General features: G+C 45.8%; 1 protein-coding gene across 17 annotated transcripts in view; it reads right to left on the bottom strand.

Annotated features, from left to right (window-relative positions):
- NF1 (neurofibromin 1) overlaps window positions 1-14,078 on the bottom strand; it is a 248,796-nt gene that overhangs the window by 19,974 nt on the left and 214,744 nt on the right. For 14 of the 17 annotated variants that reach the window (XM_044004328.1, XM_044004333.1, XM_044004326.1 and 11 more), the window contains 11 exons: window positions 13,508-13,609; window positions 11,464-11,610; window positions 10,661-10,787; window positions 9,360-9,491; window positions 7,343-7,478; window positions 6,212-6,369; window positions 3,737-3,859; window positions 3,323-3,450; window positions 2,762-2,862; window positions 1,099-1,241; window positions 748-794 (listed from right to left, as the gene is read on the bottom strand). In XM_044004328.1, the coding sequence (XP_043860263.1) occupies window positions 748-794; window positions 1,099-1,241; window positions 2,762-2,862; window positions 3,323-3,450; window positions 3,737-3,859; window positions 6,212-6,369; window positions 7,343-7,478; window positions 9,360-9,491; window positions 10,661-10,787; window positions 11,464-11,610; window positions 13,508-13,609 (1,344 nt within the window). The remainder of the gene's footprint in view (window positions 1-747; window positions 795-1,098; window positions 1,242-2,761; window positions 2,863-3,322; window positions 3,451-3,736; window positions 3,860-6,211; window positions 6,370-7,342; window positions 7,479-9,359; window positions 9,492-10,660; window positions 10,788-11,463; window positions 11,611-13,507; window positions 13,610-14,078) is intronic. The other 3 variants (XM_044004337.1, XM_044004334.1, XM_044004322.1) reach the window with 1 other exon arrangement.

Consider the following 14,078-nt stretch of genomic DNA (forward strand, 5'->3'; position numbering starts at 1 on the left):
CCATAACTTGACCACCAGTCAATCAACCCAGCACTGAGCCTTCAACTTTGGTGCAGCCCACTAGTGCATGGTCATCACTGGACCCAGAGTTGAAGCCCCTTTAATGGCCTATTCTGAGGGATCACTTGGGGGACCCAAGGGCTGCATCAGGCTAGGTCAGGACAAGTATTTTTATGCAGGTTGGAAAGAGATGAAAGAAAAAGTCCTGTCTTCAATCACCATTTATAGTCTAGTTGGCTGAATGCTAGAACAGACAGCAATCAAAGAATACTTTTTAATAAATAAATGTATTTTTAACACATAAAAAATTTAAAAAGTTTAATGCAATACATCAAATGGAAACTAATGTATAAACTGAGTATTTGTCCTGAGAGGATCCCCAGGAGGGGCCTAAAAAGGGATTTAAAAAAATAATGAGATAAGCACATAACTTATTCTGCTTTTTTCTTGACTCAAAGCAGGCAAACTCAATTATGGAAGAGATAAGAAAAGACTGAAATGTCCCTTGTAAAAGTGTTTCTGCAGGCTTCTCTTGCTTTATACAACAGATACCTGCACAAAGGTGATGTAGACAGGGTGGCATCTTAGGAAGAAGTCCCCAAAAGTCTCTTGAATATTAATAAAGGGCCCACCCAATCGTTCCTGTCAGAACTATGTTTTCATAATCGTGAACTTCCTAGAATCAGGGTACAACTCCAATCTGCAAACTATTTTGTGTTGGCATTAACAACAAAACACAACTCTTACCTTTGAAAATGGTCCTGCAAACCTCCACAGACCATTAAAACCGAAACCTGCAACAGAACAAAGGCTATTCACTTTTGCGCCAAATGCGCGGACCAAGTATTTCTTCTGTCATAGAAAAAACAAAAATGAAAGGTAGATGGTCTATGTCTTAGCTACATATTTTTAGAAATTCCTTCTGATGAGACAACAAAGCTTTCTGAAATGCATTACTAACATAAAACCAGATCTGTATGTGAAATCATGAAAGTTATTACTTGGTTTCAGTGGCTATGAGCAGAGAAACCTGACCAGCCGGCTGGGGATGCTGACCCCTCTGTGCCACCCCAGCCCCACCTGCCCATGCAGACTCACTCTGTAGGTATGCTGTCTGGTACTGTGGAGGGGCCTCTTCGTGATAGACCACGCTCTGCACAATCCCGTGGACTGGATTTAATAAATTTGGATCTTGGCATAACGACAGCAGGGTATTTATCTTTGAGTCCAACAAATTATGTCTAAAAAGCAGAGGCCAGAGACCACTTAGAGAGATTAAACAAGCAACAGCAACAGCAAATGCTAGAAAAATAATACAGAGACCATCCCTACCTAGCCTTTCTTTAAAAGGAAAATGAGTGAAAACCTGGAACAGCTGAACATGAACCATCCCCATGCCTTCCACTTTACACTGGGACCACTGGACTGTGCACACCTCTTGGATGAGATGGAAGTCCCCAGAGCCCAGCAACCTCCCTCCCCACATGCCCTCCAGGTCACCTGACCTAAGCCAAGGTCTCCTGGGCCTCGCCTCACCACTGCAGCCCTCTCAGGGCCTCCAGGTCTTTCCTGGAGAATAGGGATAGTCAAGCCTTTGCTGTCTGTATCCCCAGGATCTGTACAGTGCAGGGCACATAGTAAACACTTAACAAATCACATCCACTCATTCAAATCTACCTAATTTTAAATCCTAGCGGAGCTGCCACTTAGCTACTTTCTGAGCTCTCACCTTCCTCTCTCAGCTGATTTATGAGCAAAAATGGAAGCAAAAAACCAAAAATGCTTAATACTAGTCAAAGTAAACACGATTAGGAAAAAGAAAATCTGTTGGGAAAGGCTAAAAAGACCTCATAAGATAAAATATAAATTACAGGGTTATCTACCTGTTGCTCCCCTCACTCAGTATATAAGATATGACTATATAAACAGCTAATATTTTTTAAAAAGAAATAAACCTGATAGAATGAAATAAGTGGCATGAAGGAGAGTGCCCAGAACTGTGTGCTGCTCCCCTTGAACATCTACATTTATTTATTTATTTATTGTTTTTTTTTTTTTTTTAAGTGAGGCAATTGGGGTTAAGTGACTTGCCCAGGGTCACACAGCTAGTAAGTGTTAAGTGTCTGAGGCTGGATTTGAACTCAGGTACTCCTGAATCCAGGGCCGGTGCTTTATCCACTGCGCCACCTAGCCGCCCCGAACATCTACATTTAAGTAAAGCCTGGGGAGACTGTGGCAGGAGGGCCTGAAATTCACAAGGAACATCTGGGGGAATGAGAGGCGGCTCTTGTAAGCGGACAACTGGAACAACACAGTGACACTGGTCTCCAGGCACCTGACAGTCTGCCCTAGGAGATGGACAAGCCCCCCCTCAGTGATTAAAGGAAACCCAGAGTAGGTACTGAAATGAAAAGTAAATGGTGTTGGGAAGTCCTGAGTCCTGCTTCTTGGTGGAGCCAGGAACGAAGGCCCTGTACAAACTCAGTATCATCTCCATATTCCCTCAGTCGACTCCTTTCCTAACAAGACTACAAAAGTGGGACTGGTGGTAGTGGCAGTAGTAGTCATGGTGGTAGTAGTAGGGGTGTGTGTGTGTGTGTGTGTGTGTTGGGGGTGGGCTAGTGTTAGTAGAAGGGGCAGGTGGTAATGAAGCAATGCCAGCAGCAGCAGTAGAGGCAGTAGTAATTTCTTAAAACCTAACGTAGCATTTAACCTCAGGAAAATGGAACCAACCAAGCAAGAAGCAAATCCACATACTTACACAACTGGGAAAACCTTTGGGAAGACAACACTGGCCTCTGCTAAGTACTCATAGAGAATGCGCTGGTCAAACTCATCCGCCGTGTACTTGACCAGAGTAGCCTGTTGGGACAAGAAGGGCAAAAGAATCCAACATCTACATTTTCACTTTGGGTTTGGGGCTCCCTGGGGTGTTTCTACACTGTGGAACAGACTAGCCTGAAATAGCAGGATCTAAAAAACTTCTAGTAGCTATGACATTTAGAGAATATTCCTTTGCTTCCTCCAGAAGTTGGCCCCCCTAATGAAGAAAGCATGGATCCTAACCAATTTCTGTTCATAAACCCCCTTCCCCCAAACCATCATTAATTGGAGTTTACATCACATGATGGGCCCTTCGAAAGCCAGCTCAGGGACTAGGAAGTCCTCTGGTGCTGGTATGGTGGCAAGTGGGAAACTCCTTTCCCTTCCTTTTTAAAATGAATTTTTATTGATCTCTTTCATTTCTGCCCATGCTGCACTTCCCCCCACGCATGTGCCTCCGACCGCAGATGATGGAGGGAACAGGACAGGGCACCCTTACCAGCACAGTGAGAAGAAGAGCCTGGGTTTTGGTATCCGTGAGTACTTCCTCATCCAGGAGGACATTGGATTCGGATACAGACACCTTCCGTAGCGGTGGGTGTGGCTGTGGTGAGATCCTCTGGGTCTCTGCAAGAGAGCAGGGGCCCGCAGCGGTTATGGCCACAGCTGTAGTGATCCTGGTCATCGATCACTGCCTCCACAATGGTCATTTTAATGGTTACAAGGGGACCCTGGGAAGCCTCACTGGATGTCACCCTCCCTTTCCAGTGTGGCTCCAGTAAGGATGGCAGAGGTTCTGCAGTAGGGGAGAGCCCAGCCACTGGCACAGAGCCGTGAGAGCTTCTAATGAAGCCAGCTGAGCATCTAACTGACACAAGCAGGGACTGAAGGCCCAGAGTCATCTGCTTCTCACCCATCTCATAGTCGTTCTCTGCGACTCTCCGCATTTTGGGGGGTGTGGTGACTCCAGACTCCAGTTCTTGCCTCTTAGGAGCTTTGGCATCAGATATCAAATGATCAAAACTTTTCCTTGTCCCTATAAAGCACAACAAACCACACAGGGGTTACGGGCAGGAGGGGCAAAGGCATCAGTGCTGAGAACACCAAACAAAGTCCAGGAAGCAAAGCAGACTGTGCCATAGTCTCTGCCCCCTATTCTGCCCGATGTTCTTGTGACAACAGCAAGGGAATGCCATGCATGAAGTCAGGGCAGCAGGGGGAGGGGAGGAGTGTGCCTAGCTCAGTAGTCAAGGTCAGCTTGGTCAAAGAAACCTTTTCAACATGAAGAAGCCCACCTGAACCATGATTCTGGCACTAAACAGAGACTATAAGGGAGAGCCAGATTTTGGCAAGAGTCACTGAACCTCCTCCTCTGTAAAGTGAGGAGCTGGCCTAGATCATGATCCTGTGACTAAAGGTTCCCACACAACAGGAAAACAAGAGTGTCGTTTTTAAGGATGGATGCTTTCTCCCCATCTCATACTTGGTTCAGAGTATTCCCAACTGAAGTATCCCTCAGAGCCCTGACGTCGAGGCCCATTCTCTCACTCAGAATCAAAACGTGTGATTCCATGATGCATCCTGGTTCTTTGCAGAAGACAGTGTGGGGCACTTGGGAAGCGCCCAGGCCAGGAAACCAGAACTGGGCTTGGTGGCCGGGGAAGGTGATCTCACTGGATTTTCAATTTCCTTCTATCGAAGGAGAATAACAAGACTAGAAGCATCTGCCCCACCAGGCTATTGTAAGGACCAAAGGAAATAATGCACATCAATGCTTTGTGGCCACACAACACAACAGAATTGGAAGCCACTGTCATTGTGTTACTGACAGTACCTGTGACTGCCAGAGACGGCTCAAAAGAAACCTAAAACTCAGAGTCCTTTTCTGCAACCTGCTTATAAAAGGCTGGACAGGTCATGTCGTTTATCTGCCTGGCATTTCCAGTTGTTAAGCATTACTAATCTGTATGCAGACTGACACTCATTTTCTTCTACAACTTTATCTGGCCTTCCTTGGGGAGAACCCAAGAGTTACAAAACCAGGGTAACCAGAAGGCCCGACAAGCTTGATCTGACAAAGAGAAGGAGGTCGAGTCATTTGAGACAGACAAATACAACCTATATTCTGGCCGTTGGCATCTGGCTCAGGACTGTGACTCCAGGTCTGTCTTGGGGGCCCCCACCCCAAGTCAGCCAACTTTGTTTCTAGATTTCTTTGTCACCATCTATTCTGTTCATATGGCACACATCAGTTTGATAACGTGTTTATATCACCAGTGAATTACAAAGACCTATGGAGCTATGGAAGGTATAGGTCAGCATCAAGATCCTTCAGCCACAAGGTCCTGATGAGGCCATCTGGACTCCTGGCCTTTTTTCTGTGGTGACCTAGGACAGTGTCTGTATGGTAAGTGAGCTCCACTGGTAGGCTTCCTGTTACTGAAAAAAATGATTTAATAATAGTTTCTAATCTCACTTGCTCTTCTTTAACTGACATATTAATTTAAATTTAACTTTTAAAATGTAACCACATCCTTCACATGGGCCAAAAAACTTTGACTCTCAAAGGTCTGACTTTAGGAGGAAAAGGAAACAATAGGCAACAATAAACTATGAGTTACTTGCATCAAAATGAAAGATTCTGATCTTAGGCTAAAATTTTTGCAGCCTTTGGCCTGGGGCTCTGGAATCCCTTGCGGGAGGCCAAAAGAGGCCTCCCTCAGAGGATCTGTATCTTAAGGTAGCTGACCTTAAAATGAGGCAGAAAGGAGAGATCTAGGACAGATTGAAGACCCTAAGCACATAGCCGTGCCTAGTAGTCCTCATGGAGAGGGTCACACAAAGCTATCAAATAACTTTCTTTAATAACAAAAGCCAAAGCCTAATGCATTAATGCCTTTGCCAACTCTCTCTTGCAAAATCTAAACAAATCAGTTATCAATCCTGAACACATAAAAAAATACCCTGTACGTCTGCCTAGCCTTTCACAATTTATAGTACACTACCTACTACATGTTCTTCTGCCCACAACAGCCCTGGGAGAAAGGCATGCCAATGAGGAAACTGAGGCTGAGAAATTAAATGATTTGTTCAAGGTCATTTACCAATAGGTTGTAGAGCCATAATTTGGACTCAAATAGCTAAGTCCAGTGTTTTCCCTACTAAGCTGTTTTCCCAGTTAAAAAAAAAATGTGTGTGTATCTATCTGTCTGTCTATCCATCCATCCATCCATCCATCTATCTATCTATCTATCTATCTATCTATCTATCTATCTATCTATCTATCTATCTATCTATCTATCTATCTATCTATCCACCACTCAATCGAGAGAGAGAGACAGAGACAGAGACAGAGACATAACAACAGTTGATAAGATGGTCAACTAACCAAGCAGCTTCTTTGTGTTGGCCTGAGAAGGCTGCCCCATGTCCAGGCTCATGGATTTTCTGGTTCGGGGGCTGGTTTGGCCCACAGGAGGGGAGCTGGCTGCAAGGTGTCTCTCAGAGCCCTTTGGGGAGGTCCAGGGCTGTGTTTCCCTTAGTGTCCTGAAAGATTTAAACACCCCAAACAAATAAATTAGTCTCATGCACAACCATTTTTTCCCCCTCAGTTCAAGTTCCTGGTTATTGCTATCAATTGGTTATAAATTGCACTGCAAGGGCAAATCCTTCCAAATCTCTTTAGTTACAATAGTTCTAAGAACAAGAGTAATCAATTAAAAGCCATCTTGTCAGGACCATTTAGTTTAAAAAGATCAGTTCCTACATCTTTGTCTTGCCAACTCAATCACAATTTACCCATATAGTGTACATGGGCAGAATTCTCCACATGGCTCTAAATGAAATGTAAATTAACTCTCTATGAGGGAAGTCATTCACACAGAAGGCATCTAAGGGGAAGTGGTCCCCTACACAAGCTAGGATAACTGTTTCTTCAATGGTCTTAGGAAAAGGGTGGTGTCCTCTTAGGCTCCACCTGATTGTTCCCAGAACAAAAAGAGCAAAGTGGAAAAACAAATTAAGTCTTCCTCAACATTAGTGAAATATAGCCCTGTTCAAACACAGAGAGGCCATGAGTTCTGGCTCTCACCATTCTGGGATCTATGGTACTGATGTCAGCATTTTGTATACAACAGAGTCGATCTGCTGTACACCTAAACATGAGGGTCTCCCAACCAATTCTGGGCAGCTTCTAGATGGTACAAAGACTCAGTGTCTGCCTTGTGGGTGGCCCTCCCCACGTGCCCCATGGGCTCTTGGGCCAGCTGAACTGGCAACTGCCCAACTTTTGTGCCCAAATGATATAAAACAACTTGATTGTCTAACTGACTTGACTAGCCCAAGGAAAACCAAAGAAGGCGACTAAGCTTTCTGCGTGAATCCTCACAGTACAAGATGCTTTCCAAAACCAATTACACATTTCTTTTGGCTCATTCATGGGTTTCTCCCTTCTGGAGTGACATGGGTCAGCATGGTCAGCAGAACAGCGGCCATCATTAGGAAAGTTCATTCCACTTACCTAAGGCTGGGGTCACTGTGATAGAAGGAATAGGTTTCCATAGGCACATTGTCCATTGTGATATCAGTCAGCAGGAGGGACTTTCTATGTTTTAAGCTGCAGCGACTTCGAACCTCCTCAGACACAGTAAGTAAAGCTAGAAGAGAATTCAGAGGATCATGGAGAAGGTCAGCAAGCAGGCGGGGGACAAGGAGTTACAGAAGGGCCCCCGTGAAGGAGTGAAGGCCACACCGGGGTGCTAGAGAGGGCTAGGAGGGCAGTATGTAAAGTACAGAGAAGATAGGGGGTCTTGATCCTCAGTGGGCCAGCCATTTACTGGGGGAGACGGCAATGTAAACATAACATTCATAAGTCATGTCTTTGCCTAACACCTGTGCAGGGCTTTACTGTTGTTAGGTTCTTTAATTTTAATAAACATGTTTCTTTAAAGTTTTCGGTTCAAAATTTTATCCCTCCTTCCCTCCCTCCCTATGGCAGTAAGCAATCAGATATGGGTTCTACATGTGCAATTATGTAAAATATCACCATATTTGTCATTTTGTATAAGAAAACTTAAAAAAAAAATGAAAGAAAGGGAAAAACAGCACGCTTCAGTATGTTCCATTAATATCAGTTCTTTCTTTGGAGGTGGATAGTATGCGTCATCATTAGTCCTTTGAGATTGTCTTGGATTATTGTATTGTTGAGAATAGTTAAGTCTTTCAACAATATTGCTGTCTCTGTGCTCAATGTTCTCTTGGTTCTGCTCACTTCACAATACATCATTTCATAGATGTCTTTCCAGGCCTTTCTGAAGTCATCCTGCTTGTCATTTCTTAGAACACAATAATATTCCATCACCATCATATACCACAGCTTGTTTAGCCATCCCCCAATGGATGGGCATTGATTCCTTTGATTTCCAATTCTTAGCCACCACAAAAAGAGCTGTTATAAATGTTTTTGTACAAATCGGTCTTTTTCTCTTTTCTTTGCACGTCTTTGGGACATAAACCTAGCAATGGTATTGCTAGATCAAAGGGCTTTACTGTTTTTAAAGTGTTTTCTTCTTTCCGTTCATGACTTTAGTTAATCCTAATAACATCTCTATGACGTAGACAGGGTAAATATCATCTCCATTTTAGAAATGAGGAAACTGAGGCTCAGAAAAAGAAAATGGTCGGACAAGTCCCAGATGTTCAGGACCCCCGGGCTAGTGTTCTCTCCTGCTCTTCCTGCACACAACACTGAAAACTCCATTATTAGAATGCAAAAGGAAGGCATCGATCCTTAGGTCTGGGGAACAGAGGAGTGACAGATGGGAGTGGAGCTGCCAAGAGAGGCCTACATGGAAGGGAGAAAGTCTTCTAGACAGAAGGCCTGGAACGTGCCAGGCTTCAGTGTCTCTGTTGACCTCCAGTCCCACAGGCAGCCTCCTGCTGCCGCTGCTGGACATCTTTACAAAATTAAAGCCATCCTGTCTGCCTTGAAATGCACCCTCCCCTGAACCTCTCTCCATCTGCTGAGCACAGTGCCATTCTCCCGTCTTGGAGTTAGCCTCCATCTTCTCCCTTTCCCTCAACTGCCACATCCAGTTGGTTACCAAGTCTTGTCCAGTCGAGGTCCTTAAGAATCTAGCTAGGACATTTCCTTTTCTTCGTCCACGCGGCCAGCACCTGGGCTCAGGTCTTTACCATTTATATTCATTCAATGCTTTGCACACAGTAGTCATTAAGTACATTTTTGTGAAGCTGAATTAACCTAGCTGGTAAAGGATGGTGAGATCACCTGCTAATGAACAATCCACTTAGAAAGCTAAATAACAAGAAGAATACGGCAGAGGGGGGACTCTTGATGCTTGTGCTGCACAAGTAGCCCCAACTTTCCAGTTGTTTGGAAGGGGATCGACAGCCAGCTCTCATGGGAAGTAGGCGAGCTCTCCAGGCACCAACATCCCTGGTCCAGTCCCCCCACTGGTTTCTGCTTAGGGACTCGGGGATCTTTACTAGAGACTGACTTGTAAAGATCGGTGTTTTACCTGCTAAGTAAGCCACGCTCTGGGTATTCACCTCAAACTTGTCACAATTCCTGTGTTTGTTAACCAGGGCGAGCAGGGTGTGTAAGATCCTCACGGTTCTTGCAACAATAACAGGTGAAGGGTGCCGAAATCCTGAACAAAGATGCCGAGAATTATAAACCGACTCATTCACCAATACAGATGAGCCACTGAACTGACCCTGGTGCTGAGAAGGAGACAAGGAAAGTGTAACACAACCCTCCAGAAACTCAAAATCAAACCGGAAAGATCACTCACACACACACACACACACACACACACACACACACACACACACACACACACACACAGCATGAGAATGTTCAGTGACATAAAACCAAGTGCCCAAACGAGTGCTGGACACTACAGGGGAAAAAGAAGAGAGGGTAAGTTAACTTTCCGTAAGCTTTTCATTATTAATGTTAATCAACTTCTTAGAAACACTTAACACAATGAATAAAAGAGACATCTGGAAAATTTTCAGAACTTTGGAACAAGAAAACACTTCATTATTTAAATATTAAATTATTTAAATATCCCAAGGTATTTAATTTCAATCAATCTCTCTGTATGTTTATCTATCTATATATCTATCTCTGTGTGTGTGTGTGTGTGTGTGTGTGTGTGTGTGTGTGAGAGAGAGAGAGAGATTCATCTTAGAGGGAAAACTTGGATACTATCTTTGGAAAGAAACCCATATTTCTATTTATGAGGCAAGAAAAGAGGCACACTGCTGCACAGTAAGCTCCAAAGAGTAGATTCTCCCATTCTGGCTGCTGGGGATGCTAAGACTCTAGGCAGCCTGGCTCTCCAGGTCAGCAGATTGGCCAGCCCTGGTAGTGTTTAAGGACACTGGTCCCCTGCACATGCCCTCCCGCCTTTGTCTTCCTCCAAGACCTTGTTCACTACAATTACCACCACATGGCACAACATGCTACATGGTTTGATCTGCACGGTTTGTAGCCACTGCTAGACAGCGGTGCTTTGTGGCCGGCTAGAAGGCAGGCATGCAAAGGAACAGGGAAGGGGTGTGGCCAGGTGAACTTCCCCAGACCCTGAGGTGATGCGATTTTTTTTTTGTGTGTGTGTGAGGCAATTGGGGTTAAGTGACTTGCCCAGGGTCACACAGCTAGTAAGTGTTAAGTGTCTGAGGCCAGATTTGAACTCAGGTACTCCTGAATCCAGGGCTCTATCCACTGCACCACCTAGCTGCCCCAGGCAATGCAATTTCAACAGTCTATGCAAACACAACACATAAGGGCACAGTAAGAAGGCAGACCTACCCTTCAGGAGGTGCCCGACCAGGGCAAAGTTAAAGCTGGAGTTAAAGTTAAGCCCCACAAAATGGTCCATTTGCTTGCAGTGCCACTCCAGGGGCTTCCGGATCTCCATAAACACTTCTTCTGGGCTCTGTTAAGGAAAACAGGAGATGGTTGGTGGGAATAAAGTGGCTTCTCTTTCACTTACAGGAGTCAGTTTGCGTGATGGCCCATTACTCTTTCCACTACAGCCCACTTATTGCAGGGAGATTTCTTCCCCGTCTGCTCTTTCCTTTCTCTTCATTCTAACAACCTTAATCATGGCTGATAAACAGAAGAACACCACCACTGCCATGTCTGTATTAGAGCAAAAGAAAGCCCTAATAACAGCAAGGACAGCCAGTGTCTATCTAACACTTCCCGGCTGGCAAAGCGGGTTATGTAGGCTGCCTCCTTCAATCCCTACAACCACCCTGGGAAGCAGCTGCTATTTTACAGTTGAGGGAACAGAGGTAGGCAGAGGTGAAACGGCTTGGCCAGAATCCCAGAGGTCGGCTGAACCCAGGTCTGACTGACTGCAGATCCAGAGCTCTGCCCACGGCACCCTCCGGCTGACCCACCCTTCCCTGAGGTAAGGGAGCGGCTCTGACAGGTCATGTTTTGCCTTCTTAGGACTGCTGCGGTTACAGAGGCTTTTCAAGGCTGGCTTTGATCCAGCATGTCTCCAAAGCAATGCCACCCAAAGGAAGGCTGGAGCCTGGCCTCCGCTGTCCAGCCCACGAGTCCGCCCTCCACGGACTGGGCTGGGGAGGCCCAGGGACAGTTACCTGGTCATTGAACGCGTGCAGCAGAGTGTCTAAGGTGTGCAGGTTCTGCTCCAGGAGGGCGGTGCCGGCCGAGTACAGATCCACCTCGTCCAGCTGTAGCACAGCGACAGCGACCCAGAAGAGAGCTCGGTGCAGAGGGGACTCCTGCTGGGGTCATCATCACACCCAAGGGTGCTCAGTTGAACAAAGTCCCACGCGCTGCCCAGGAGCCCACCCTGGCCGCCCCCTCGGTTCTCTTTACTTCTCTCTGGGAAGAGGCCAGCCCTGCTCCAGATGGGAGAGACCTCCTGTGCCTGGCTGTCCTTGGGCAACCTTCCAGCACCCCATCTCTGCCAGTGCCCAGACCCACCACAACGCGTCTTGTCACAGCTCGCACGTCTACTTCTTCCTTTCCATTTCTACTGCCCTAGTCCAGGCACCCATAACACCCCCCCTCCCCGCCCCAGTCTCATCTGCAGAGGGGCTTAAGGAATCCTTGGTGCTGTGGTCATCATGGCATGTGACAACTGGGGGATGATGACCAGCATGACAGTACACCAAGACCGAGGTCCAGGCTTACAAAGCAAGTACAGGAAATCCCCCCACCCCCACTGCTCGGGCCTTCCTTCCTCTAAGTAGTTTATATTTATTCTGAATTTATTCTGCATATGCTTATGTGTAGATGCGGAAGGTCTCCCCCAGTGGAAGAGTGACTGTTTTAGTTTTTGAACGCCTATTCCCAGAGCCTCTGCCTGCCACAACAGTGGGTGTTTAATAAAGACTTGCTGACTGACTGATGTTATACCTATTAGTCCCATTTTGTAGATGAGGGGACTGAGGCCTCAGAAGCTGGTGAAGTGATTCACCTCAGACCAGTCAGCTACTGACTAAGTGGCAGTGCCAGGACTGAACTTGGACTTCGTCGGGTAGGCAGGGAATTCCAGGGCCTGGCACTGAGGCCTGCCTGGCTCTTCTTGGAAGGTCCCTTCCAATGTCCTGGTCTACAAGATGAGGGAGCTTAGAGAATCACTCAGGATCCTTCCAGCTCTGCGTCCCCAGAGACACCGTGCACACACTAGGGCCATCTTGAGGCCTTGTTCTGGTGCCCCTGGTCCACACTGCCTTGTCTGACCAGCTTCCTCCCCAAGTCTTTACACTTCCCATTTAACATGTGAGTGCATCACAGCTCATCTACACTAGGGACACAGGGCAAACTTCAGGAGTGTCCCTCAAAGGTGAGCTTCTCTACCCGGACTTAGCTACCCAGCGGACAGAGGTGTCAACGAGAAAAGCCCTCTGTAGCACTGAAGCATGGGGGAAAGACCCATGGAGGCCAGCATGCTAGAGGAAGTGGACAGAAGGCTGGACAGAAAAGTTAGGAAGTGAGCTGTCTGTCTGACTGCAGGGAGCTCTCTCCCTGGGCCTTAATGCCAGCATCTGTAAAATGGAAAGAGTAATGCTTCCAGAGGGTGGGCCAAAAGTCACAAAGGGATTTCAATAGGGAATAACCCCTTCATTTTTGGTTTTTATTTTACAATTCCATTGCATCCCAGACAGTCTAAATAGGAAATGAATTTACATTAAGTGTGAAAAATCAAATCCTGTAAATGGTAAAAAATTAAAAAACATTTTTTTCAAAAAGCCATAAAAACATTGTGACTTTGGCCTACCTACTACTTCTTTCACTGGCTGTTTATTACATTAGGAAATCATAATGCTGAGCCGAATAATTATTTAACAAAACTAAAGAAACGAGCAATACCAAATACAACAGAATTACTGTTGAAATGTAAGTATTTTGCCTCTATCAAGTAGCTGGGTTTTTAAGGATAAAAATGTGATTGAGATAGTTTGCATCCTTAAGGGCAATCACAGGCCCATTTTCTGAATTATTTGAAAGAAAATATGTCCTTGACCCTCGGCCTAACATCCAGAATAAGGAAGTGGAAAAAGGAAATGGAAGGAGCTACAATGATTAGTCTGATGGGCTTGAATGTCTCCAGAACACGATGTTCCGCAATTGTCATTAACAATGTCTTTTTCCTTGCGTGTAGGGAATCATTACCTTATTCAGAAGTGGCTGTAACTTGGTTAGCGCTATTACGGTCGCTTCAATCAGAACTTGACTGTTGTAATTATCGGGTCCTTTCAGGCAGCTCTCAAGTCCCTGTTTTGGAAAAACAAGAGTTCTCTGCTTTATTTTCATGCAAGTCAAATACTCATTTCAAAATTGCATTGAACTGAAGCTCAGAGTCAATTCAAAGAAGGAGAAAATAGTTCCTTAAGAATCAAGGAGGAGGACAAGCAGGTGGGGTGGGGGCAGCTAGGTGGCGCAGTAGATAGAGCACTGGCCCTAGAGTCAGGAGGACCTGAGTTCAAATGTGATCTGGCCTCAGACACTTGACACTTACTAGCTGTGTGACCAAGTCACTTAACCCCAATTGCCTCCCCCCCCCAAAAAAAAAGCCAAGGGCTGTTTCCAGGGACAGAGCCTGGGACAACACTGCAATAAGGAAACAATGTCCTGCTTTTCTCAGGAGCTCTGGTATGATGGAATTCTAGGTTGGCACACAGAGTGTTTCCTGGTGCTGGACAACACTCACATGTTTCAGAGCAGCTACAATCTCCATAGTGCC

Source organism: Dromiciops gliroides, chromosome 4, assembly GCF_019393635.1.
Source record: "Dromiciops gliroides isolate mDroGli1 chromosome 4, mDroGli1.pri, whole genome shotgun sequence".
In the NCBI taxonomy this organism is placed as follows: Eukaryota; Metazoa; Chordata; class Mammalia; order Microbiotheria; family Microbiotheriidae; genus Dromiciops; species Dromiciops gliroides.